The following is a 23,669-nucleotide window of genomic DNA, read 5'->3' as shown; positions in this document are numbered from 1 at the left end:
GGACGATGACAAATGACGAATTAGGAGTGAACGAAATGGACGATGACGTTGCTACAGCTCTATTTGTGGCAAGTTTTCTACTGTGGAGTGGATGATCACGATTAGGAGGCCATCAATCTTATACTGTTTATGAGGGTATTAATATGCTAGAAATTCTTTTCTTCAAAAATAGATATGTACAACTAGGTTTTAGTGTTCGTCTGTCCTGTAACCGATATCTGATGACGATGCCAGGATGGATATTGAACCTGTATTTCATAAATGGGTTGCACTACCGATATCTGTATTTGTCGATATCCGGGTATTGGATGACGATATCGGACATAAGGTGCTATAGTTCAGGTATCTGATACCGTTATCTATCCCCAGATTGCCATTTGTCTTCGTCTCAAGGGTTTGATCATGATGTCAGACTTGGATATCGGCTTTTCTCAATATCCGACTCATGAACAGAAATATATTTTAAATAGATTATCATTTTACTCGGAGACAAATGCATAATTGAACAATAGGGTGTTATTTATACTATATCTGATCATTGATTATATTTCTTAAATGATTTGGACAATATTCAATTGATAGTTTGAACTTAATCTGGCACTGCCCAAAACGAGTCCAGTAGTGTGAACAGTGTGATAGTGTTATACATGAGAATTGGGAAATGGTTAAATTGAGAAAATAATTTTCATTGACATGAATTTAAATAACAGATTTTCTAAGGTTTCCATGCATTTAAATGAAGATTCAAACATTCTGAAAACTACATTTGATTGCAATTGTTTGATAAATTTTAATTTTCATTATTTAATTAATTTGTTTTGAATCGCTCTCAATTAGAACATTACGAATTAATTGTGATTTGTTTACAACTTGTTGATATTCATGATTTCAAACATTTGCCATGTTCTAATGTGCACACTAAAAATTGCACATATGTTAATACCTACACATATAAGTAATTATTATTTATTGTTACACAATAATCTATTAATTTGTGATTATTACCATCATTATTTAGAAAGTGACTATTTTTTTAAAAATATCTATTTGACAGACATTGCTCGTATGATATTTTGCTGGATTGATTATCAATGATATTCTATTCGTATTCGGATATACTTCATAAAAAATTAAATTTGTGGTAAGTTTGCTGGATTTGGGAAACAATGTGGAAAATATGCCTCTTGGAGACCAATAAGCGGATATAAGTTGGTATATTGACGAGCAGTATACTGCTATAAAAAGTGACAGATTCAGGTGTAGATGTAGTTAACAATGTAAATATTGGCTCATTGTGAATGTATAATTGAAAAAGAGTTACATATAAAGTTTTAACTGAAATTAATATAAATTCATGTATATGATAATGAAGCCACATATCATAAAAGACTGTTATCAATAAGTGGTGTATAGGCCAATCATATTACATGTATCTTGTTCGATCTAGCAAATATCTTGTATTCATTATCATATACATGATATGCTAATGGTGGACGCCAATGATGTTTGAAATGATGAGTGATTTAAGATGGGACCATAATGCAATGCTTATTCAGATTTTTTAAATTATTATAAATGTCACTTTGCATGAAATATTCCAGATGGATATTAGACATTTGGATAGAACAACATTATCCATTACTGTTCATATGATGTTGATAGATCACATCAACACTTATGTGGAGTCTCTAACTGAGGACAGCGGTGCTTTTCAAGATAAATAGTTTACCAATTTTTTTAGATGAATCCATTGATGGTACTGTAAATAATGCTGATTCATGTCATGGTTCTATAAGTGATCATTATAATTGAGACACTAAATACGGACCATATGGATGAATTTTTTACTATAACCTAAGAAACTAAAAAATTATATCCGGTATATAAAATACGTCCAAGAATGTGAATGAGCAGTTAAGATTGGATTGCCCATCACCCATAATGATTTGAACTCGAGGAGGACATTGAAATGAAATCCAAGTCCAATATGTTTAACACATTATAAAAATAGTTTTTCTGATTTTTTTTCTAATGTGCGACTAATTATTGGACTGGGATGGTCTATTGGGGATTAAAAATTGACCATGATCTAATTCATTCAAGTATTGTCCCAAATACAAGGTTTATGTGGGTACACCCATAATCTCCTGGGACACATTCTGGAATTTAATGTGTTTGTGGCGCAAAAAAAAAATCAGGTCAAATTAATTTGTAATTGATTAGTCACTGGATTGGAAAATATATAGTTCCAAGGCCTATTTGTGTTATTGGTGTTGGATTCCAAGGTCGTGATTGGAATAATCTACTTATGATTCACGATGCAGGAAATGAAATGGAATCATAACACATGTAAAGAATTCAGTTAATGGTGAATAAATCGGTTTTCGTGTTCCGCAAAGGAGTTCTGTTTACCAATCAAGTTGTAATGTATCTGCATGAAACCTGATGAATTCATTTGGCATTTATGTGTTTCCTTGTACTATCTGCGAAATTGGGTTTCTCAATTATCCGTTTGTATGTTGGGGCTTGAATATTGATATTTTCCCTTCTCATTTATTCAGTTGATAACAGTATATTGTTCCGTGGTTTAAAACTCTGTTCTACGAAGTAGACTGGTTGATACATATAGGTTAAAAGTAAGCCTAACATTCATTAGAAGTATTCAATAACTTTATTTATAAAGGGTTTAATGTTTCCCTTTAGTGACCTAATTTTCTTGTGTATGCTCAAAACAAATTTCCCACTTACAGAATTTCTATTATCCATCTTCGACCATTAAAAAATCACATAAATAAGCCACTTAAAATCAGGAGTAATCATAAAGAAGAAAGACATCAAATCAACTGGTACCCTTCTAAGTCCCAATTTTCATGTGTTATGATATATGCAGCCTTAAAATTAAACCAGTTTAAATGACATTGAGATTGCATTTGGAGTGATAAAATATCAACAACGGTTCATAATTTTCATGTGTTATGATATATGCAGCCTTAAAATTAAACCAGTTTAAATGACGTCGAGATTGCATTTGGAGTGATAAAATATCAACAACGGTTCATAGTTGCAATGAATTTATGACGCCTATAAATGGATAGAAATTTCAATTAGGCCGACCGATCTAAAATTTACATGAATCATGATTACAATCAATTAAGAAATATTCATCATGATCTGACTGATTGAAATGTCAATTGGATACTGTCATCAGCCATATTGTGAGCCCATTGGATCAGTTGTGATAAAGGCCGCTCAATCAAAGTTGCTAAGAATTGTCTCACTATGTACATTAGAATTCACATTTTATATTGTTTTCCCTTCTGCTCCCATTACATTTGTGAGTTTTGTTAGATCCTATGATAGGAAGGCTTTCCCTTGTTTACAGGTCAATAGGGTTTGAAAGGTTAAGATTACGATGAAGCGGATCTAACACTATAGATGAGAGTATCATTATGTTAGAGATTCATTCATTTTCTAAATGATGTTAGAATCTGAGCACTAAAGTGACAATATCAAGTTCCTGCATGTACACATGTTCATCGACTCAAGTGACATTAAGGTATTTGTTAATATTGTTGTTGATAGCTTGTTGACTCTGGTGTTGATGGGAATGACTGGTGTTGATGGATATGTTAAAAAGAAAAAGATGTAGTTAAAACAATATTACGATGTTTCTATTAAATTATTACGGATAAGAGTTTTAGTCCCAGGTGTACCCCTTTTTAGAAGAGCTAAGCAGTTATATATGAGAGTAAGGGCAATATTAAATTTGGTAAAATAATTAAAACTTATTTATTTTGAGACAAAAGAAAGGATTTTGTAAGATTTTCATATAGAAATAGAAATACCAACTTTCTGAAAACTACATTTGGATACGTAATTTTATGAACCTCGACATATGTTTCAGCCTTGAGTTATTATTATTTTTGAATCACCATCACTCACAATGTCACACAATTATCATTATCTGTATCCAACTTGTAAATGTAAATTGATAGTAGACGAAACAAATAAAATGAATTATGGAAATGGCAGTATATTTCATGGACTAATCAAGAAGTTCTTAAAATCCATTTTTAAAGAGTCAGGTAGATGGATAATATACGACGCATGCATTGACATCAAGATAGTGGACAGTTGAGATATCATATACACAATATATTTAACAGTGGATACATACTTGCAAAGAGAAATCAACAGTGGATGAAACACAGGAAATTTGAATTCTGGTAATGACAATATATTTCATGGACTGGTCAATAAGTTATTAGAACCTATTTTAAAGACCCAGGTAGATAGATATTATACTATGGAGTAGTTGACATCAATGTATTGGATGATTGACTTCTCATAGTGCAACATTAGTCATGATCAAATCTAGGATATATATATATATATATATATATATATATATATATATATATATATATATATATATATATATAGTATGGACGAGAGTGGGACGGCTATTTCACCCGTGGGCAAAATAATCATTCCGTTAGGGAGTTCAAACGAATGATGGAACGTAGAACATCTGCTGGTATGTGGAGGGGACAATTTTTTCTTCCATGGATGAAATAACCGTCCCGTCCAGGGCCTTGGATGGCGGATGGAGCGGTTTCTGTGTCTCATGCGAGTCAAGATGCTGAGAGCTCCAACTGGCTGTCCCATTTGCTGTGCCACGTGTCAAATGCTGAGCTGCTTAATGACGGTCAGCGTATGCACTGCTTTGTCCCAGACGTCTGATGGGACGATAATGCTTTTGACAGGATGGGACGTGGACGAAAATATTTGTGATGTGACGAACTTTGGACGTGACGATGCGGACAAACCTTTAAAAAATAGGGTAAATATTGTAAAGAGAAATAAGATACATACTTGTAAAGAGAAATAAGATACATACTTGTAAAGAGAAATTGACAATGTATGCAACAAAGAAAAGCAAATTATGAAAATTACTTTATATTTAATGGACGGTTGAGATCTCACAACACTGACAGAGATTCTCTTTTTTTAATATCAAGATATTGGACGGTTGAGAGCTCACAACACAGACAGAGATTCTTTTTTTAATATCAAGATATTGGACGGTTGAGATCTTACAACACTGACAGATATTCTTTTTTTATGATATCAAGATATTGGACGGTTGAGATCTCACACAATGACGTTACTGATGATCAAAACCAAGACTTTTCAAAACCGGAAGACAGCCCACCACCCCGGCCTAGAAATGGCGGGATCGAGGTTCTGCTGCCTCGCGGATCTCCTGCACCTCAACGCCGCCGGCTTCCGCAGCGTCGGATCTATCGGCGTTGGACGGTTGAGATCGGGGGTGCGAGGCAGCAGACCGCTGGTCGGAGATTTGAAGGGGTTGACGTGGCGGGAAGGGCGTTGCAAGAGCGGGGGAATGGAGGCGGCGGGAGTGGATTCGACGGGCAGGCCGTTCAAGAACGCGGAGGAGATGTGGCGGGAAGAAATTGGGGACGCGGCGAAGGGGATCGAGGACGGCAAGGATTGGTACCGCAAGGGCATCGAGTACTGGGAAGTAATGATCTGGCTGAACTTTTTTGTTGTTGATGAATTTTTGTGCGTTGAGGTGTTTTTTGCGCATTTTTTGTGTATTACTTGCATCTAGAACTGATTCGTTGTCTGGAATTAACGCCTTTTTCGTAGTTTTGGGTTAATTAGTAACATTAAGTGGTGAATTCTTGTACTAATTTATGTGTATTTCGGTTTTATGCTTAATTTTAGGTGAATTAGTAGATAAGTTCTGAATCATTGTACTAATTTATGTGTATTTAGGTTTTATGCTTAATTTTAGGTGAATTAGTAGACTAAGTTCTGAATCATTGTACTAATTTATGTGTATTTAGGTTTTATGCTTAATTTTAGGTGAATTAGTAGACTAACTTCTGAATCATTGTACTAATTTATGTGTATTTAGGTTTTCTTCTTAATTTTAAGGGTGAATTAGTGACACTAAGATCTGAATCACTGTACTAATTTATGTGTATTTAGGTTTTTTTCTTAATTTTACGTGAATTAGTATTATTGAGTTCTGAATCCTTGTACAAAATTTATGTGCATTTCGGTTTATTTCTTAATTTTAAGTGAATTAGTGGCATTGAGTTCTGAATCCTTGTACAAATTTATGTGTATTTCGGTTTTATTCTTAATTTTAGGTGAATTAGTAACATTGAGTACTGACTACCTGTACAACTTTATGTGTATTTAGGTTTTATTCTTAATTTTAGGTGAATCAGTAACATTGAGTACTGGCTCCTTGCACAAATTTATGTGTATTTATGTTTTTTAGGTGAATCAGTCACATTGAGTACTGAATCCCTGTACTAATTTATGTGTATTTAGGTTTTATTCTTAATTTTAGGTGAATCAGTAACATTGAGTGCTGAATCCTTGTACAAACTTATGTGTATTTCGGTTTTAATCTTAATTTTAGGTTAATCGAGGGGTTTTTATCCATTTTATGTAAATATCTAACATCGAGTTCTGACTTGTCGTCTGGATCTCTGTTTACAAATGTTTTTTTCCTTATCTTTAGATGAATTAGAAACATTGAGATCTGAATCGTTGGCTGTATCTCTGTTTATAAATTTTTCCCTTAATTTTAGGTGAATTAGTAACTTCGATAACTGACTCGTTGTCTGGATCTCTGTACATGAGTACTTTTTTCTTAGTTTTTGGTGAATTTATAACATTTAGTACTGTCTTCTTTTCTGGATTTATGTTTAGTTGGGTTGTTTTCTTAATTTTATGTAAATTCGTTGTTTTTTTGCTGTTTGGGGGAATGGACTGCTGGGAAGTCATGTTCTAGCTGAGCTTCCATTTCGCCCACTCGATCTTTGTCTGTATTTTCTGTTGATCGAGAGTTTTTTTCATAAGTTTTGGCGAACTAGTTTTTTTTTTGCTGATTCGGGAAATCGATTACTGGGAAGTAACGATCCAGCTGAACTTCCATAATCAGCTACTCGCTTATGGAATTCTGTGTTTCGAGTTTTTTTCTTAATTTTGGGTGAATTAGTTTTTTCTGTCATCTTGTGGAATCATTGCCAAGGTAGTAATTGATAAAATCCTAGATTGTCCTGACCGCGATTGTACTTCACAAAATAATCTCCGATTGCAATAAACCAATTCTATCTTTCAAATGTCATTCACTGAGAGAACAGAGAGAGCAACGAGGAAGAGAGAAATAAGAAGATAGAAGTTCCTGTGGGTCAAGGATGGAAGAAACAGGAAGGGAAAGGAGGGAGACGACGGAACGTCGAAGAAGGTTGTGGCCGCAGGAGGGCGACGTCGTTCTGCTGGCAATAAGGAGATTGAATCACAACTCGGAAGAGAGGGTTGCTGAAGATAACGAGAGAGAGAAAGAGAGGCTCACGATTAGCACTTAATTCCTGCTTTTCCCCAATCGTAGCCTGGCTTAAATAGGATTCGTAGTGGGCTGGGCCTGGCTGGGCTTCGTGGGCTGCTGTCAGGGCCTCCGAGTGTAAACTCGCTGGTGGATCATATCAATACTCCCCCCTATGTTGACCAGCTTGTCCTCAAGCTGGAAAGGGGGAAATTGATCTCGGATGGTGCCAGCAAGTTCCCAGGTAGCTTCAGATGCAGGTAACCCCATCCAATGAGTGAGAACTTGGCAACCCGCTGGAGAGGACCTGAAAGCAGCGATCGTCTCTGGTACCACTTGCCAAATGTGATCTTCAGTGAGTACCAAAGGTAGTGGTTGTGGAGAGATATTTGTAGGCGCGGCGCGCTTAAGTTGTGATACATGGAATACCGGGTGTATGCGGCGCTGGTTGGAAGAGCGAGCTTGTAGGCAAAGGGACCCATTCGTTGAATTATAGGGTATGGTCGGAAATAGCAAGGGCTAAGCTTCTCGAAGGGCTTCTCGAAGGGCCTACCTGCAAGCGATTGGTGGCAAAAGGGACAAAGCTTGATATAGACCATGTCTCCTACAGCATATTCCACTGAACGCCGGTGCTTGTCTGCGTGGGTCTTCATAGTGGCCTTCGCGCGGTCCAAGTGTTGTCGGAGTAAATCAAGGTGAGCATCACGGTCTTGTAATTGCTGATCCACGGCGTCCAGGGGGGATGGTGCGGCACCATAGCGTAGGAGAGTGGGTGGAGCACGACCATACACGGCTTCGAAGGGAGTCATCTTGATGGTTGAATGAAAAGACGTGTTATAACTTAGTTCAGCCCAATGTAACCACTGACTCCAGCGCTTGGGTTGATCACCTGCAAAACAGCGGAGATAAGCTTCCAAACTGTGGTTGAGCACCTCAGTCTGACCATCCATCTCAGGGTGATATGCTGATCTGTGTCGGAGTTGGGTGCCCTGGAGGGAGTGCAATTCACGCCAAAACCCATTCATGAAGACGGAACCCCTATCTGAGATGATGGAGCTTGGTGTGCCATGTAGCTTGACTGTGTTGCGAGTGAAAAGCTCGGCGATGTCCTTAGCCGTGAACGGATGCCTTACGCCAAGGAAGTGTGCGTATTTGCTGAGACGATCCACCACGACGAGAATAGCGTCCACTCCTTGCGATTTAGGAAGCCCTTCGATGAAGTCTATGGAAATATCCTCCCAAACCCGTGTGGGTGTCGGAAGGGGTTGGAGTAAGCCCGCTGGGGAAGTGTGGATGTTTTGTTTTGTTGGCAGATATGACAGGCATTGACGAAAGCTTTGATGTCATGCTTCATCCCAATCCAGAAGAATGGTAATGCGCTTGTATGTCTTGAGAAATCCACCATGGCCTCCCAAAGCTTGGTTATGGAATTCTTCAAGGATGATGCGTACAAATGGTGATGATTTAGGTAAGACTACAATGCCATCATAGAGTAAGATGCTGTTAGTGAGAGAAAAATGCGGCGGAGGAGACTTCCCTGCTTCAATGGCGCTGATAATGGACAATAGTGTTGGATCATCTGACACCTCCTGCCGTATGGTTGGCAGGTCGTCCCAGTGAGACCATGAAATGGCATTTAGTGCGAGAGGTTCGGGTGAAGGGATACGTGATAGAGCGTTCGCTGCGACATTTGTGCACCCGGCCTTGTAGTGGATGGTAAAGCAATATCCAAGGAGCTTGGAGAGCCACTTGTTGTAATCTCCGTGAAACTCATGCTGCTCCAAAAGGTTTTTAAGGCTCTGTTGGTCTGCGCTGATGATGAAAGGCTGGAACAATAAATAATGGCGCCACTTGCAGACGACGAGGATGATGGCCATCAGTTTGCGTTGATATGCTGAGTGACTGCGAACAGAAGGCGGAAAAGCCTGGCTGAAATACGCCACTGGCCGACGACCTTGCATGAGTACTGCGCCCACACCTTCGCCCGACGCATTAGTCTCTAGCTCAAATTCTTGAGAAAAGTCAGGAAAGACGAGCACTGGTGCTGTGGCGAGAGCGTGCTTGAGGCAATCGAAGGCAATTTGAGCTTCGGTCGACCATGCAAACATTCCCTTTTTGAGGAGGCGGGTGAGAGGCCAGGCGATGGAAGCGTAGCCTGCAACGAACCGCCTGTAGTAGCCGGCTAGTCCAAGAAATCCCCAAAGTTGCCACAAAGTAAGGGGTGTCAGCCAATCTTGGACGGAGCGCACCTTAACCGTATCGGTGGCGACACCCTCAGATGAAACCGAGTTGCCGAGGTACTCCAGTTGGGATTGGAGGAAGAAACATTTCTTGGCGTTCACATGGAGAGAGTGTTCCTCCAGAAGTTATATAACTTGATTGAGGTGTTCCATGTGTTCATCTTGGGTGCAGCTATAAATCAAAATATCGTCAAAGAAAACGAGCACAAACCTTCGAAGTAAGGGCTGGAAGACTATGTTCATCAGGGCTTAGAATGTTGCTGGTGCGTCAGTCTGGCCCAAAAGGCATGACAACATACTCATAATGTCCCAGACGTGTACGAAAGGCTGTCTTTTTGATGTCTCGGTCATGCATCTGGATTTGGTGATAGCCCGACTTGAGGTTAAGTTTAGAGAAATAAGCCATCCCATGCAGTTCTTCAAGGAGCTCGTCGACCACAGGAATAGGAAACGGGTTGGGAACGGTAACCTTGTTCAGTGCTCGATAATCAACATAGAATCGCCAAGTATTATCCTTCTTGCGAACCAAGAGTGCAGGACTCGAGTAGGGGCTGCTCGATGGCCAGACAAGGCCTGCCTCCAATTGCTCCCATACGAGCCGATCCAACTCGTTCTTTTGACAATGAGAGTAGCGGTACAGGTGAGAGTTGACTGGTCCCGTACCTGGAAGGAGGATAATCTGGTGGTCGAGAGCTCGTCGAGGTAGAAGCCCGTTTGACGCGTCAAAAACCTTGGGAACCTCTGTGCCATGAGTGTTTGTGTTTGCACGGATGCCTGGGAAGACTGATTCGGGGTCGTAGGTGATGTGTACGTAAAACGTAACATACCTGGAACACGGTCTTGGTGGCATCTTGCAGTGCTTGTGCGACATGTGTCTGGATTGCCCGTCAAGGTATGCCACACCCCATCCACTTGAAATTTCAAGAGGAAAAGGTCCCAGTGTGCTTATGTCCATCCGCGGGTTCGCAGCCAGGGATATCCCAATATGATATCTGTACTGAGATCAGGAACTGGCAACAACGTAACCCTTGCTGTGTATCCTTGGAGACTGTTGAACTCCATGCTAGGGCTTGGAGGAAGGAGAGGAAATGAATACCTTCACTAGAATGTACATGAGGAGGGGTATATATACCCTAGGAGAGAGAGAGGAGAGAATATGAGATAGTGATAAGTGAGGGAGCCTAGTGGGTTTATAGAACATGACCCACTAGGAGAGGCCTCTCACTAACAGCCCCCCGCAAGCGAGGTATGGATGTCATCCATGCCAAGCTTGGAGGTAGCACGAACAAGGAGAGGATTTGATAATCCCTTCGTGAGAACATCGGCCGCCTGGTCGGATGACGGCACGAAAGACAAGTCGAACAAGCCCTCGTCCATCCGCTCCTTGAAGAAGTAGCGGTTGATCTCCATGTGCTTGATGCGACCCGTCTGGCCCGGATTTTGAGCCAAGGCAATAGCCGATTTGTTGTCACAATAAAAGTGGATCGGACGGGTGTACTCGACGCGAAGTTCGCGGAGCACCCCATGAATCCACTGAGCCTCAGAGGCCCCATCCGCAAGTGCCCGGTATTCCGCCTCTGCACTCGAACGGGAGACACGATCCTGCTTGCTGCTTTTCCAGCTCACAAGGCCCCCGAAGACAAAGATGCAAAGACCGGTGGTAGACCGGTAGTCCACAGTCGAGCCTGCATAGTCAGCGTCTGTATATACCTTTACAGTCGGCTCTGAGCTCCGGGGGAAGAGTAAACCCTTCCCGGGACAGCCCTTCAGGTACGCGAGCACCCGGTGAGCTGCCTGACGATGAATCTCATGCGGAGCATGCATGAACTGACTGAGAAGGCTAACTGCATAGCTGATGTCGGGACGCGTGTGGGTCAGATAGAGAAGTTTCCCCACCAACTGCTGATATTGATGGGTGCTGACCGGCGGAGAGTCACCCCCGGCGCCCAACTTGACGTTGGGGTCGATGGGGGTCTTCACAGGAGCACAGTCGGTCATACCCGTCAAAGTCAGCAGGTCCACCGTATATTTCTGCTGGCTGATGAAGATACCACGAGCCGAGTAGGCCACCTCGAGCCCCAAGAAGTACCGGAGCTGACCAAGGGCCTTGATCTCGAACTCGCGGGCAAGGGAGCGGCTGAGGCGTGAAGCTTCGGCAGTGTCCGACCCGGTGATCAGGATGTCGCCCACATAAAGCGACCAGGATAGCGACCCGGCCGGGCCGTGACGGAAGAAGAGAGTGGCTTCCCCATTGCTCTGGGTGTACCCTTCGGCGCGCATGACGGAGCTGAAGCGGCCGAACCACATCCGCGGTGACTGCTTCAGTCCATACAAGGACTTCCGCAGTCGGCAGACGGTCCCCGGAGGCCCGAGAGGGTAGCCCGGAGGATGATGCATGTAGACCTCCTCGGTAAGATCGCCATGAAGGAAGGCGTTCTTAACGTCGAACTGGCGAATCAACCACCCATGATGAGCGGCCAGCGCCAGGAGGAGGCGGACGGTGTCCATCTTCGCGACCGGAGAAAACGTCTCGAAGTAGTCGACGCCGTAAGACTGAGTGAAGCCACGAGCCACGAGCCGCGATTTGCGGCGTTCCAGGGAGCCATCGGCGTTGTGCTTGGGGGTGTGAACCCACTTGCAAGAGACGGCCGTCTTCCCGGGTGGGAGAGGAACCACATCCCACGTGTGGTTTTTGAGCAAGGCGCGCATCTCCTCATCCATCGCCGCTTTCCAATGAGGACAAGCGATAGCATCGGTTAAGCGGCGTGGAACGAAGACAGAGTCGATGCGGGTCAAAAACAGGCGGTAGGGAGTACTCAACCTGGCGAAGGAGCGATAGTGAGAGAGGGGGTAAAGGGGAGTGCGGGTGCACTGGCGGACCCCTTTACGCAAAGCGATAGGCAAGTCAGGGGAGTCATCGTCAGCAGGAGAAGAAGACGACTCGGAAATAGCTGGCGGAAGAGAGGAAGGCGAGAACTCAGCAGACGGGGAGGGAGCGGAAGCAGGAGGCGAGGATTCGGGGGAGGAAGATAATGGAGTAGGCGCAATGGGTGAGGAAGGAAGGCCGACCGGTGGAGGAGAAGAAGAGGAGGGTGGAACGACTGTGGGAGGAGAGACGACGGTGGGAGGAAAGGGAGCAGCGGGCTCCAGAACCAGATCCGGCTCCAAGGGGGGGGCCGGAGGAGATGTGGGAGAGAAGAAGGGTTGAAATTCAGAGAAGGTGACATTGGCGGAGACGAAAAACCGACGAGAAGAGGGATGAAAGCATTTATACCCTTTCTGAAGCGAAGAGTAGCCAACAAAGACGCATTTGAGCGCCCGGGCATCCAGCTTCGACATGGAGGGCGTCGTGTCATGAACATAGGCCGTGCAGCCAAAGACGCGGGGAAGAAGGTGAGTGCGGAGCTGCGCGGCGGGAAAGGCAGCCGACAACCGGTCAATCGGAGGGCTGAACTGGAGGGTCGGGGTGGGCAGCCGGTTGATGAGATGAGTACTCGTCAGAACGGCTTCCCCCCAATAAGTCCACGGGACGTGGTAGTCCAGCAGGAGAGTGCGGGCAGTCGACGTGACATACCCAATACGCCGCTCGGCAAGGCCATTCTGCTCGGGCGTCGCCACGCAAGACGTCTCGTGGAGAATCCCATGGGCGGTGAAATACGAGGTCAACTCCTGGTTGACGTAGTCCCGCGCATTGTCGGACCGGAACCGCTGAATAGTCCGGCCAAACTGAGTCTGAAGCATGGTGCAGAAGGCTTGAACAGTCGAGGAGACGGCGCTCTTGGACAGCAACAAGTAGGTCCACGTGTAACGGGTGGCCTCATCAACAAAGATCAAGAACCACCGGTGTCCCTTCAGGCTGGCCTGTCGCGACGGACCCCATACATCGCTATGAATGCGATATAAGGGAACATCACTGTGAGAAGTCGACGGAGGGAAGGAGGCCCGGCGATGCTTCGCCAGTTTGCATGCATCACAAACAACAGAAGAGAGGTCCAAGCCAGTACACAATGTCGGAAAAAGTCTTTTCAAAACATGGAAAGACGGATGCCCGAGCCGCTGGTGAGTGAGTAGAAGCCGCTGCCGGCGCTGGTCCTCGACCGTCAACAAGCACCGCTGCACCGGGGTCCCCGACCGCCCCCTCTCGTCCAACAGCAGTAGGCCATCCGAGCGCCTAATTCGCAAAGTCTTCCCCACCTTGTCAGTCAAAAAGATCCCATCAGACTGAATGTGGAACGAGCAATGGACCGCATCGACGAGTCGCTGCGGTGACATAAGTAAGGTCTGAAGGGACGGAACATGAAGGACGTTGTGAATGATACCAAGGCCATCCACATGGATCGACCCGATACCAGTCACGCCGGTCGCCCCCACCCGCCGTGTGGACACCTCGACCACCAAGGTGCCGCCCGTAGTACAGAAACCGGTGGTTGAACGGGGTCATATGCTCTGTGGCCCCAGTATCAAGCACCCAGGTGGTATCCGAAACGAAGGGAGCTTGGAGGGCCGAGTGTCCACAATACCACTGATCTGACTTGGGAAGGAAGAACGCACCGAAGTCACTGAAGTGAGCCACGGTAGGCTGCGAAGAAGACCCGGTCTGCAGGGCAGCCAGCTGGGAGCTGAGACGGGCAAGTTCGGCAGTCAGCTGGTCATTAGTCATGGCTGGATGGCTGGAGCTAGAGGGCGACGGGGCCGGTGCCTGGGCAAGATGGGCTCTGGCTTTGCGGGACCGGCGAGACGACGAGGCAGGAGCTGATGACGACGAGGGGGCGACCTCCGGATCCCGGGTACTGTCCAAAAATTTCTTGATGCACCGGGCCTCAAGATGATTCGGCTTGCCGCAGTAGGAGCAAACCACCGGTGCCCGAGAGCCCGAAGAAGGCTTGGGCAGCAAGGGAGGTTGCTCCGTAGGGCGGGACAGGAGGGCAGCACTCTCGCCGGGGGACTCGGCAGGCAGGTCCAGCAGCGGACGTTGACGACGAAGGCTGCTTTCAACCTCCGTCAACTCCTTAACCAGACCATCGAAGTCCGGAAGAGGAGTCTGGGAGTGAAGAGCCCGGCGCCTGACATCCGCATATTCCGGATTCAGCTTGTCGAGAAATGACATGTAGCGGAGCTTGAGAGCATGGCGGCGGTCGACGCAATTCGGATCCCCCACCGGCATGTAATAGTCCACCTCGCGCCACAGGGCTTGGTGGGCAAGGCTATAGTCCATAATGGACATGGTGCCATGTCGGAGTACACTCGCCCGCTCGGCCAAAGTAAAGATCTTCCAGTCATCAGCATCATGCCCGCAGTAGCGACGAGCGTGCTCCCAGATCTCCCGCGGAGTCGTCAGGTGGAGGAACTTGTCATAGACCTCCCGAGAGAGAGTGTGAGTCAAGAGCCAGGAGTGGACGAAGTACTGCTCGGCACTCCAGGCCGGGAAATGCGGGTCCGTGACGGGGAGGGGCTGGCAGGTGAGATGTTTCTGGAGCAGACGGCCGCGCAGAGTGTACTCGACGAACTTCAGCCACGACATCAAGTTCGGAGCACTGAGACGGCAGTTATCCGGAGCCGGAGGGAGAGGAGCACCGATTTTCGGCGACGGGAGTTCCCGGGCAAAGTCAGCCGCGGTGAAATCTGCTTGGGTTGACGTCGGGGCGGTGGATGCAGACGGATCACTGCCCATGCTGGAGGTAGTCGACATGACGGCAAACAGCAGCAGCGGCAGCGAACGAAGAACCGGACACGGTCCGAACACGGAGACAGTTGCTTGCGGCGGCGGCTTGCGGGCGGCGCTCGGCGGGCGCTGCTCGCGGGCACTGCTCGCGGGCGGCTGCGCTGCTCGCGGGCGGCTGCTTGCGGCGGCGGCGGCGGCGCTGCTCGCGGGCGGCTGCGCGGCGGCTGCTTGCGCGGCGGCTTGCGGGCGGCGCTCGTGCGGCGCTGCTCGCGGCGGCTGCTGCGGGCGGCGGCTTGCGGCGGCGCTGCTCGCGGCGGCTTGCGGGCGCGGCGGCTTGCGGGCGGCGCTCGCGGCGCTGCTCGCGGGCGCTGCTCGCGGGCGGCTTGCGGGCGGCGGCGCTGCTCGCGGCGGCTGCTTGCGGGCGGCGGCTTGCGGGCGGCAGCGCTCGCGGGCGGCTGCTTGCGTGCGAGCAAGGAGAAGATTGAGAGGGTGATGGTGAAGAAGAAGAAGAAGAAGAAGAAGAAGAAGAAGAAGAAGAAGAAGAAGAAGAAGAAGAAGAAGAAGCCCGCACACAGGCTTAGGGCTAGAGATGGGGATCAAGAGCTTGGCTCTGATACCATGTTGAACTCCATGCTAGGGCTTGGAGGAAGGAGAGGAAATGAATACCTTCACTAGAATGTACATGAGGAGGGGTATATATACCCTAGGAGAGAGAGAGGAGAGAATATGAGTTAGTGATAAGTGAGGGAGCCTAGTGGGTTTATAGAACATGACCCACTAGGAGAGGCCTCTCACTAACAGAGACCCACCGGAACGTCTTCAATTTGTTCTGCGCCTGTGGTGACCGTGCTGTTGCCATAGCGTATTTGATATGGCTTGGCGCGGCTGAAAGGTAGACCCAGCTCACGGGCAAGGCGGAAACAAATGAAATTTGCCGTATCTCCCGTGCCAATGAGTGCGCGGACGCCCCTGCCCTGAATGTCACCTTGAATCTGAAGGCTGTTGGGAGAACCCAGAGCTACGGAGGCGAGAGATTCCATTTGCGCTGTGTTTAACTGAGCTTCAACCACTTGATCTTGTGCCTCTGGATCAGAAGTATCATCTTCGTTTGGGTCCCTGATCGGTTCTTCTGGATGGTGGGTGACAATATGAATGCGGAGATCCTTTCAGCAACGATGCCCCAGTGTGAAGCGCTCATTGCATTGAGAACAAAGTCCCTGTGCTCGTCAGCGAAGAAATTCTCCCTCTGTAAGATTCATGCGACGTGCTGTAGGAGGTCTATTCTGTCTCCCATTCGGACCCCCGGTTGCGGTAGCTGGGAATCGAGGATGTTGACCATCCGAAGTCCGAAGAGGACGCACTGCCTGGCGGTCGCCAGGGTCTTGCAACTCGGCGAGGGTTGCCTCAGCTTCAAATGCGTAAGCAATCAACTCTTCAGTAGTAGTAGGTTGGAGGCGATTTACTTCAGCCCGTAGAGTCGGACAGAGTGCAGCGTGGAGTGTCGGTAGATATCCCACAAGTTCCATGAATGAAGTCACCAGTTCGTCCACTGTTCCATTTTGCTGGAGACGGATTAAACGACGATATGCCATGAGAGGGTTGATTCCGAAATGGCGATTTAGCTGCCTCTTGAAGTCTGGCCAGTCACTAAAACCCGTACGTTCATCAATATAACAGAACCATGCCGAAGCCTTTCCGTCCAAATGTGATGATGCAATCTGTAGGCGTTCCGCATTGTCTGCCGGTACGAAGCGGAAGTACTGTTCTATACGCCTTAGCCAGCGATCTGGATCTCCTTCCAAGAAAATGGGAGGTTTTTGCCATTCGTAGTCGAGTGCGATTCCTGTCGAGATGACCTTCTCTGAATCCAGGTCGAGCTCATTGATGTGGTTGTGGTGGTTGCCTCCATGACGCATCCGACTCAGCATCTAACTCGCCCCCGTCATTGCCCCGCTCGAAATCACCAGCTTGATCGTGTCGCGGCAGTTCTTGCGGCAGTCGGCAAGGAGCGTTAACCAAGAGACGGTCTTCTCTCGCTGCGCGGTGAAGTCGATGGCCACTGTAATATTCCCCTGAAATTCCGTGCATATCTGTACGGAATTTCAGGGTGGCGGTATGTGTAGCCCCGGCAGAATTTCAGGGACCCGCTCGGAATGTGTAGCCCCGGCGGCGATTGGGCGGCAATGAGGGTGGCGGTAGCAGGCCGTCCCCTTCCTCCTCATCATCGGAGAAGGAATCCGCCACTATCCTGTCCCGTGTAGCAGGTGAAGGCAGAGAAACCACGTCCGGATCTCTAACAGGATAGGCGGCAGATGTGTCAATGTTTGGTTCGACGGCTATTGGGGATGCGGACTCTCGTGTCATTTGTTGCTGCTGTGCCGTCAAGAGCTGCTTGATCTGCGGGATAATGTGGCGTTCGAAGGCTTCTGTGATGGCTTTTGCAACCTTGTCTTCTCCACTGAATGACGATCCATTTTCGGATTTAGAATCCATGACGACAGTGGCGGAGGCAAGGGGAGCTTTGGCTCTGATACCAATGATAAAATCCTAGATTGTCCTGACCGCGATCGACGATTGTACTTCACAAAATAATCTCCGATTGCAATAAACCAATTCTATCTTTCAAATGTCGTTCACTGAGAGAACAGAGAGTGCGACGAGGAAGAGAGAAATGAGAAGATAGAAGTTCCTGTGGGTCAAGGATGGAAGAAACAGGAAGGGAAAGGAGGGAGACAACGGAACGTCGAAGAAGGTTGTGGCCGCAGGAGGGCGACGTCGTTCTGCTGGCAATAAGGAGATTGAATCACAACTCGGAAGAGAGGGTTGCTGAAGATAACGAGAGAGAGAAAGAGAGGCTCACGATTAGCACTTAATTCCTGCTTTTCCCCAATCGTAGCCTGGCTTAAATAGGATTCATAGTGGGCTGGGCCTGGTTGGGCTTCGTGGGCCGCTGTCGGGGCCTCTGAGTGTAAACTCGCTGGCAAATCATATCAGTAATCATGTAGCTACATTTCCTAAATCAGCCGCTCTATCTTTGTCTCTGTTTCAGCTGATTGAGGTTTTTTCTTAATTTTAGGTGAATTATTATTTGTTTTTACTGTTATAGGGAATTGAGGCTTCTGTAGAAGGGGTGCTAGGAGGCTACGGATGCTTAAACGGAATTGACGTCAAAGGAAGTGATGCTTTCCTTGGAACTTTGTTGGAAGAGCGATTTGGAGCAGAGAACCGACGCCTCGTCGCTCTTGGTAGCGTTTTAGTTAGATTAGTCATCATATTTCATCATTTTCTACGTCATTCAGCCAAGAATGTCTACAGTTTTCGATAGGAATGGGGGAATATAATCATTTGAAGTTTGATCTCTCGATGAATGATTTATCTTTTTCCTCTTTATTTTTCAACAAAATCTCTTTCCTCTTTATGGAGAGAATGATTCTTAACTTTTTTTGCCAGCCTCCTTCAGGTTTTTTAATTTGAATTATTTCTTGCGCCAAATACAACTGTTATTTGAGAATTTTGATTACTTTTTTTTATGATTGCAAATCCAAGATTGTGGCTCTGGGATTGGACGAGTGACCAAGAATCTTCTCCTTCGGCATTTTGCTGAGGTGAGATAATCCTTTTGATATATTTACATGACACCTGATGCTTTCAATTCACAATTATGCATTTTCTTATATTATACATGGATATTAGCTTCTCTAATATCCATGGCACCGGGATCTGGATTTTTGATATTTTTCCTTTTATTTTATTCAATTGATAACATTATATTACATCATAATTCTGACTTTTTTGGACAAAGTAGATTGGTCGAAATGGAGCGGTTCAAAGTAAGTCTCAAACTCATTGAAAGTATCCAATACCTTAATTAAAGTATCCAATGCCTTAATTTGGCGAGGAAACAATCTACCCTAAACATTAGATGACTAAAATGCCCCTAATGGGCTAAAAATTTCTAAGATACCATTGGGGGTACAGGATCGGATCAATACTCCCCCCTTCAAAAACCAGCTTGTTCTCAAGCTGGTGCTGAAACGCGCTTGACCTGCCGTCGATTCGCGGTCGGACCTTGTTTGACCTACCGTTGATGTGCGGCCAACCTGCCATCGTTGTGTGGTCGGGCCGCGGTCGACCTGCGGGCGATCCATGTCCGGCCTGAGATCTGTCTGGGAGGTCTGTCTGCAGATGGTCCGTGGGTGGCCCATGGTCCGTCTGCGGATGGTTCGCTGGTGGCCCGTGGGTAGTCTGCGGGGTGGCCCGCGGTTGGTTCGGGGCTGACCCGCGGCTGGCCTGCGGTCAGTCCGCAGCTGGCCCGCGGTCCATCCGCGGCTCCCCTGCAGTCCGGCAGCGACGGGTCCCCGAGGCCGTGCTGGCCTCCCTGCTGACCTGTTAGGGTTTCTTGGGCTGGGCCGCAGAGTTTGCTTCCTGGCCTCTGGATCCTGCAGTTGGAGAACAAAGGGTTTGGGCCCACTTGAATTATGAGGCCCGCCCTAGGAACGGGGGTCGCGAAACCTAGGGTTTGCAATCTCCCACTCCCTTCACCAGTACGGCGCCACTGGCGGCACGAACGATCTTGGCGGCTGGGCTACGTGCTTGGCCTTTGATGCCTCCTCCTTGGAGGCTGGTTGCTGGCTTGCTGGTAAACACGTAGGTTTGCTGTGGCGGTAGTGAATCGTGGTGGCCATGGTGGATGTCGGGGATCATGGTGGAAGTGGTGACGAGGAAAATGGAGGCCTCTGCTGGTGGTTTTTGTGGAGGGTGCTGTGGGGCCAGTCGCAGAGGCGAACACAGTCGGCGCGGTGGGACGGAGGTGATGGACACAGTTGTGGTTGGCGACGGCGGTGGTGGCGGCGGCGGCGGCGGCGGCGGCGGAGAGAGCAGGCTCTGATTCCATTGATACGAACCTTGGTCTCGGTTTGTATCGGGAGGAGAGCAGAGGGCATGGCAAGTTAGATGTTCCCCAGGTAGGAGAGTCAAAACAGGAAAGATAGGAGAGGTCAAACAGAGGAGGCAGGGATCGACCAGGGACGAGCCGCCTGATGTCGCAGTGAAGGATTGACGATCATGGGGACGGGGATCGGATTGGAGGAGAGCCGGCTGAAGATCCGGTGAGACGATCACGGGGATAGAGGATCGTTGGGCGGTCAGGGGACCGGACCGAGACAGGGAGGATCGAGATAGTGAGCCAAGGGGCCAATCTTACCTTAATTCTTGACTGCCCTCCTCAAGGGAGGGCTATACATATTTATAAGAGAAGGAAGCAATCTATCCTAAACATGGGATGACTAAAATGCCCCTAGTGGGCTAAAATTCTTTAGATACACTTGGGGGTAGAGGATCGTAACAGATTTGTTGGGCTTGCCATGTGTCCTGGCCTGATTGGATTGATCCTATCAGTCCAATTGGAATTATCAATTATTATGGCTCTCTCGACCAAATCTGATGGATCGGATATCTAGATCCATTCACCAAATAACTGAAATCCTCTTTTTTTTGAAGAAAAACTGAGATCCTGTTGATTATGTTGTTCTCTGTTCCTTGTTTGATGTGAGGCGTTGCTTTTTATTATATTTATTATTTTAATTTTTATTTGACTACAATTCAGGTTGATTTGCTTGAGCCCGTGTCTCATTTTATTGATGCTGCTCGCGAGAGCTTGACCGAAGGGGGAACGACAGATGACGGACACAAAGCTACCAATTTCTTTTGTACCCCTCTTCAGGTCTCTTATCCACCTTTAAACTTCCATTTTCTATTTATGTGCCGGTTATTGCATGTATTTTTGTAATTTTTAGCCGTCAATGCAGGAATTTACACCTGAAAAGGGAAGATATGATGTTATATGGATTCAATGGTGCATTGGCCATCTTACTGATGCAGATTTCATATCCTTTTTCAAGAGGGCAAAGGTAACTGAACAGAGTTTTAGTCTTCTCGTATTTGATTTTACCCTGATATAGTTTCTAAAGTGCTATATTTGAACAGATCATCGATGTTAAATACAGTATGATATTTAATTTTAATTTCTTCTTCCCTTGGAAAGCGTCTATGATCTTGAAATGATTCTTTATTTTTGGGTTTCTCTTTAAAGAAGTTAAATCTTGTTCAACCGATAGGCAGGTATGGAACATATTCTCAAACGATATCATTTATATAGATCAGTGATGTTAAATACAAAATAATATTTACTTTTTAAACTCTTTCTCCCCTTGGAAAGCTTCTATGATCTTTAAATGATTTCTTATCGTTTGGGTTCCACTAAAAGGAAGTTAAAAATTCCATTTAGTTTCTAAAAACTCTATCGTTTATTTAGAGATCAGTGATGTTAAAATATGATATATTTAATTTCAATGTCTTCTCCCCTTGGAAAGCATTTATGATCTTGAAATAATTCTTTATTTTTGTGTTTCTCTCTAAAGAAGTTAAATCTTGATCATCCCATTTATTAGGTACCAAACAATTTCCTTTTATCTTTTATTTTTGAACACATTTCGATTACAATAACTGTTTAAATCCCAACAAGTGATCTGCTTGACCCGAGCTTCTGCAATTTTTCTGCGCAGTCTGGCCTGAAACCAAAGGGATTTTTCGTGGTCAAAGAAAATATTGCTAAAAGCGGTATGACGTTCATATTCCCTTTGGAATATTATTCTGATTACCATAAGAAAATAATGAAAATATTATTTTTTTTTACCTAAATACTATCGGACCTTCCATAGAAATTCTATTGTATAGATTTAATATAGATTTAAATACCTTGGCACCCTTAGCAATTTTTTACTTTACCTAAATACTGTTGAAATATCCATCAAAACTCCATTTTATACCTCCATGCTGGGTACGACTGACTGAAGGTCTTGCTGGTATACCGATCCAGCTGCTCCCGGGGCGTGCAATTTTTTATTCTTACCTAAATACGGTTGAAGCATCTAGCAAAATTCCTTTTTATAGATGTGAAATAGATTTAAATACCTCCGCGCTGGATACGACTGACTTGAGGGTCTAGCTCATAAACTGATCCAGCCGCACCTGGCAAGTGAAGTTTTTTATTTTTATCTAAATACTGTTAAAGCTTCCATCAAAATCCCGTTTATACCGGTGCCGGGGACATGTGATCTCTCCTACCTTTCTTCAAAAAAGGTAATCCAATTTTTTAGATCTAAATAGATTTAAATACCTTGGTGCCACTGACCAAGCCAGGGTCGAGACATGCAATTTTTTATTTTTACTCTAGAACTTAGGGAACGCCACGTCCGGGGCATGACGCCCCAGACGTGACGGAAGGGATGACGAAACGTGACGGAGGATGACGTGATGAAACTTTTGTCACGTCACTGTCCCGTCACGTGTCCCAGCATATGCGAAAAAAACCATCACGTTCCCGTCACCGTCCCTCCATAGGGCATCCCGTCATGTCCCCATCAACGTGACGGCGTCACTGTCACCGGTGACATGAATAAAACCCAACTTGGATGGAGGGGTATATCTCCTATTATTTCTAGGCGGCGTTGGTTTGTGCGCACAAAAAAACAGGGACTTCTATGCAAAATGCCAGGAAATCGAAATGGCCACGTCACATCGCAAAATCTCAGCCGTAGGAAAGATTGAAAATAAATATTGAAAAGATTGTTTTAACTTTTCAAAAATTCCGTCTCAGCCGTCATCCGTGACGGCCGTTCCGTCAAGTCACGCGTCCTGGGCACCCAGTCACCGTCACGACCCCGTCGCGACCACTTCGTCATCTGTCACGGTCACGTCATCCGTCATGTTTCTGACATAGTGACGCTTGACGTGATGGATGGCACGTGCCAATCCCTACTAGAACTATTGAAGCTTCTAAACAAATTCCATTTTTTATATTTAAAATAGATTTTCTGAGGGGGTGCAGGTTGTGCACGTAGACTGAACCAACTGTGCCCTGGACTCGTAATTCATTCTCTCTCTCTCTCTCTGTAACCCGTTTCAGGATTTGTGTTGGACAAGGACGACAACAGCGTGACGAGATCCGACTTCTACTTCAAGCAGCTGTTCAACAAGAGCGGCCTCCACCTCTTGAAAACTAAGGTCAATAAATAATTAAAAAACCTCCGAAATTAAATACTTTAAAAAGTAAAAAAATTATTTATATCGGTTTGATATAAATCAGGACCAAAAAGGGATGCCTGGCGAGCTGTTCCCTGTGAAGATGTACGCCCTGTCAACGGAGAAGGCCGGTCAACGCAAGCCCTAAACTGCTCCGGCGGTCCATCGCACCGCACTTTTTTCCTTCAATTTTCCTCCGTGGCGAAATTTTAATATTCATTTTCTCCCGCCGAAAGACGCGTACGGTGGTCCCCACAAAACGCGGCCACGTGTCTCGGTTTAAAGCGTCAGTCAACTTTGACTTTGTCCACGTCAT

The 23,669-nt window shown here is 46.1% G+C and overlaps 2 protein-coding genes across 2 annotated transcripts; one reads left to right on the top strand and one right to left on the bottom strand.

Moving 5' to 3' along the window:
* The first annotated feature begins 5,207 nt into the window (after positions 1 to 5,207).
* On the top strand, positions 5,208 to 23,661 carry LOC144707741 (alpha amino-terminal protein methyltransferase). The gene is made up of 8 exons (XM_078580978.1): positions 5,208 to 5,545; positions 18,378 to 18,516; positions 18,818 to 18,876; positions 20,877 to 20,993; positions 21,079 to 21,180; positions 21,835 to 21,889; positions 23,238 to 23,335; positions 23,418 to 23,661. The coding sequence occupies exons 1-8, from the start codon at positions 5,231 to 5,233 to the stop codon at positions 23,499 to 23,501; spliced, it is 969 nt and encodes a 322-aa protein (XP_078437104.1). The 5' UTR covers positions 5,208 to 5,230; the 3' UTR covers positions 23,502 to 23,661.
* LOC144707885 (uncharacterized) lies at positions 13,546 to 15,330 on the bottom strand. The gene is made up of 2 exons (XM_078581139.1): positions 14,161 to 15,330; positions 13,546 to 13,803 (listed from the first exon to the last, which is right to left on the bottom strand). The coding sequence occupies exons 1-2, from the start codon at positions 15,296 to 15,298 to the stop codon at positions 13,781 to 13,783; spliced, it is 1,161 nt and encodes a 386-aa protein (XP_078437265.1). The 5' UTR covers positions 15,299 to 15,330; the 3' UTR covers positions 13,546 to 13,780.
* Positions 23,662 to 23,669: the final 8 nt, after the last annotated feature.

Source organism: Wolffia australiana, chromosome 9, assembly GCF_029677425.1.
Source record: "Wolffia australiana isolate 7733 chromosome 9, ASM2967742v1".
NCBI lineage: Eukaryota > Viridiplantae > Streptophyta > Magnoliopsida > Alismatales > Araceae > Wolffia > Wolffia australiana.
Note: the sequence above shows the minus strand (reverse complement) of the source record. Positions and strands in the feature narration are given on the sequence as shown.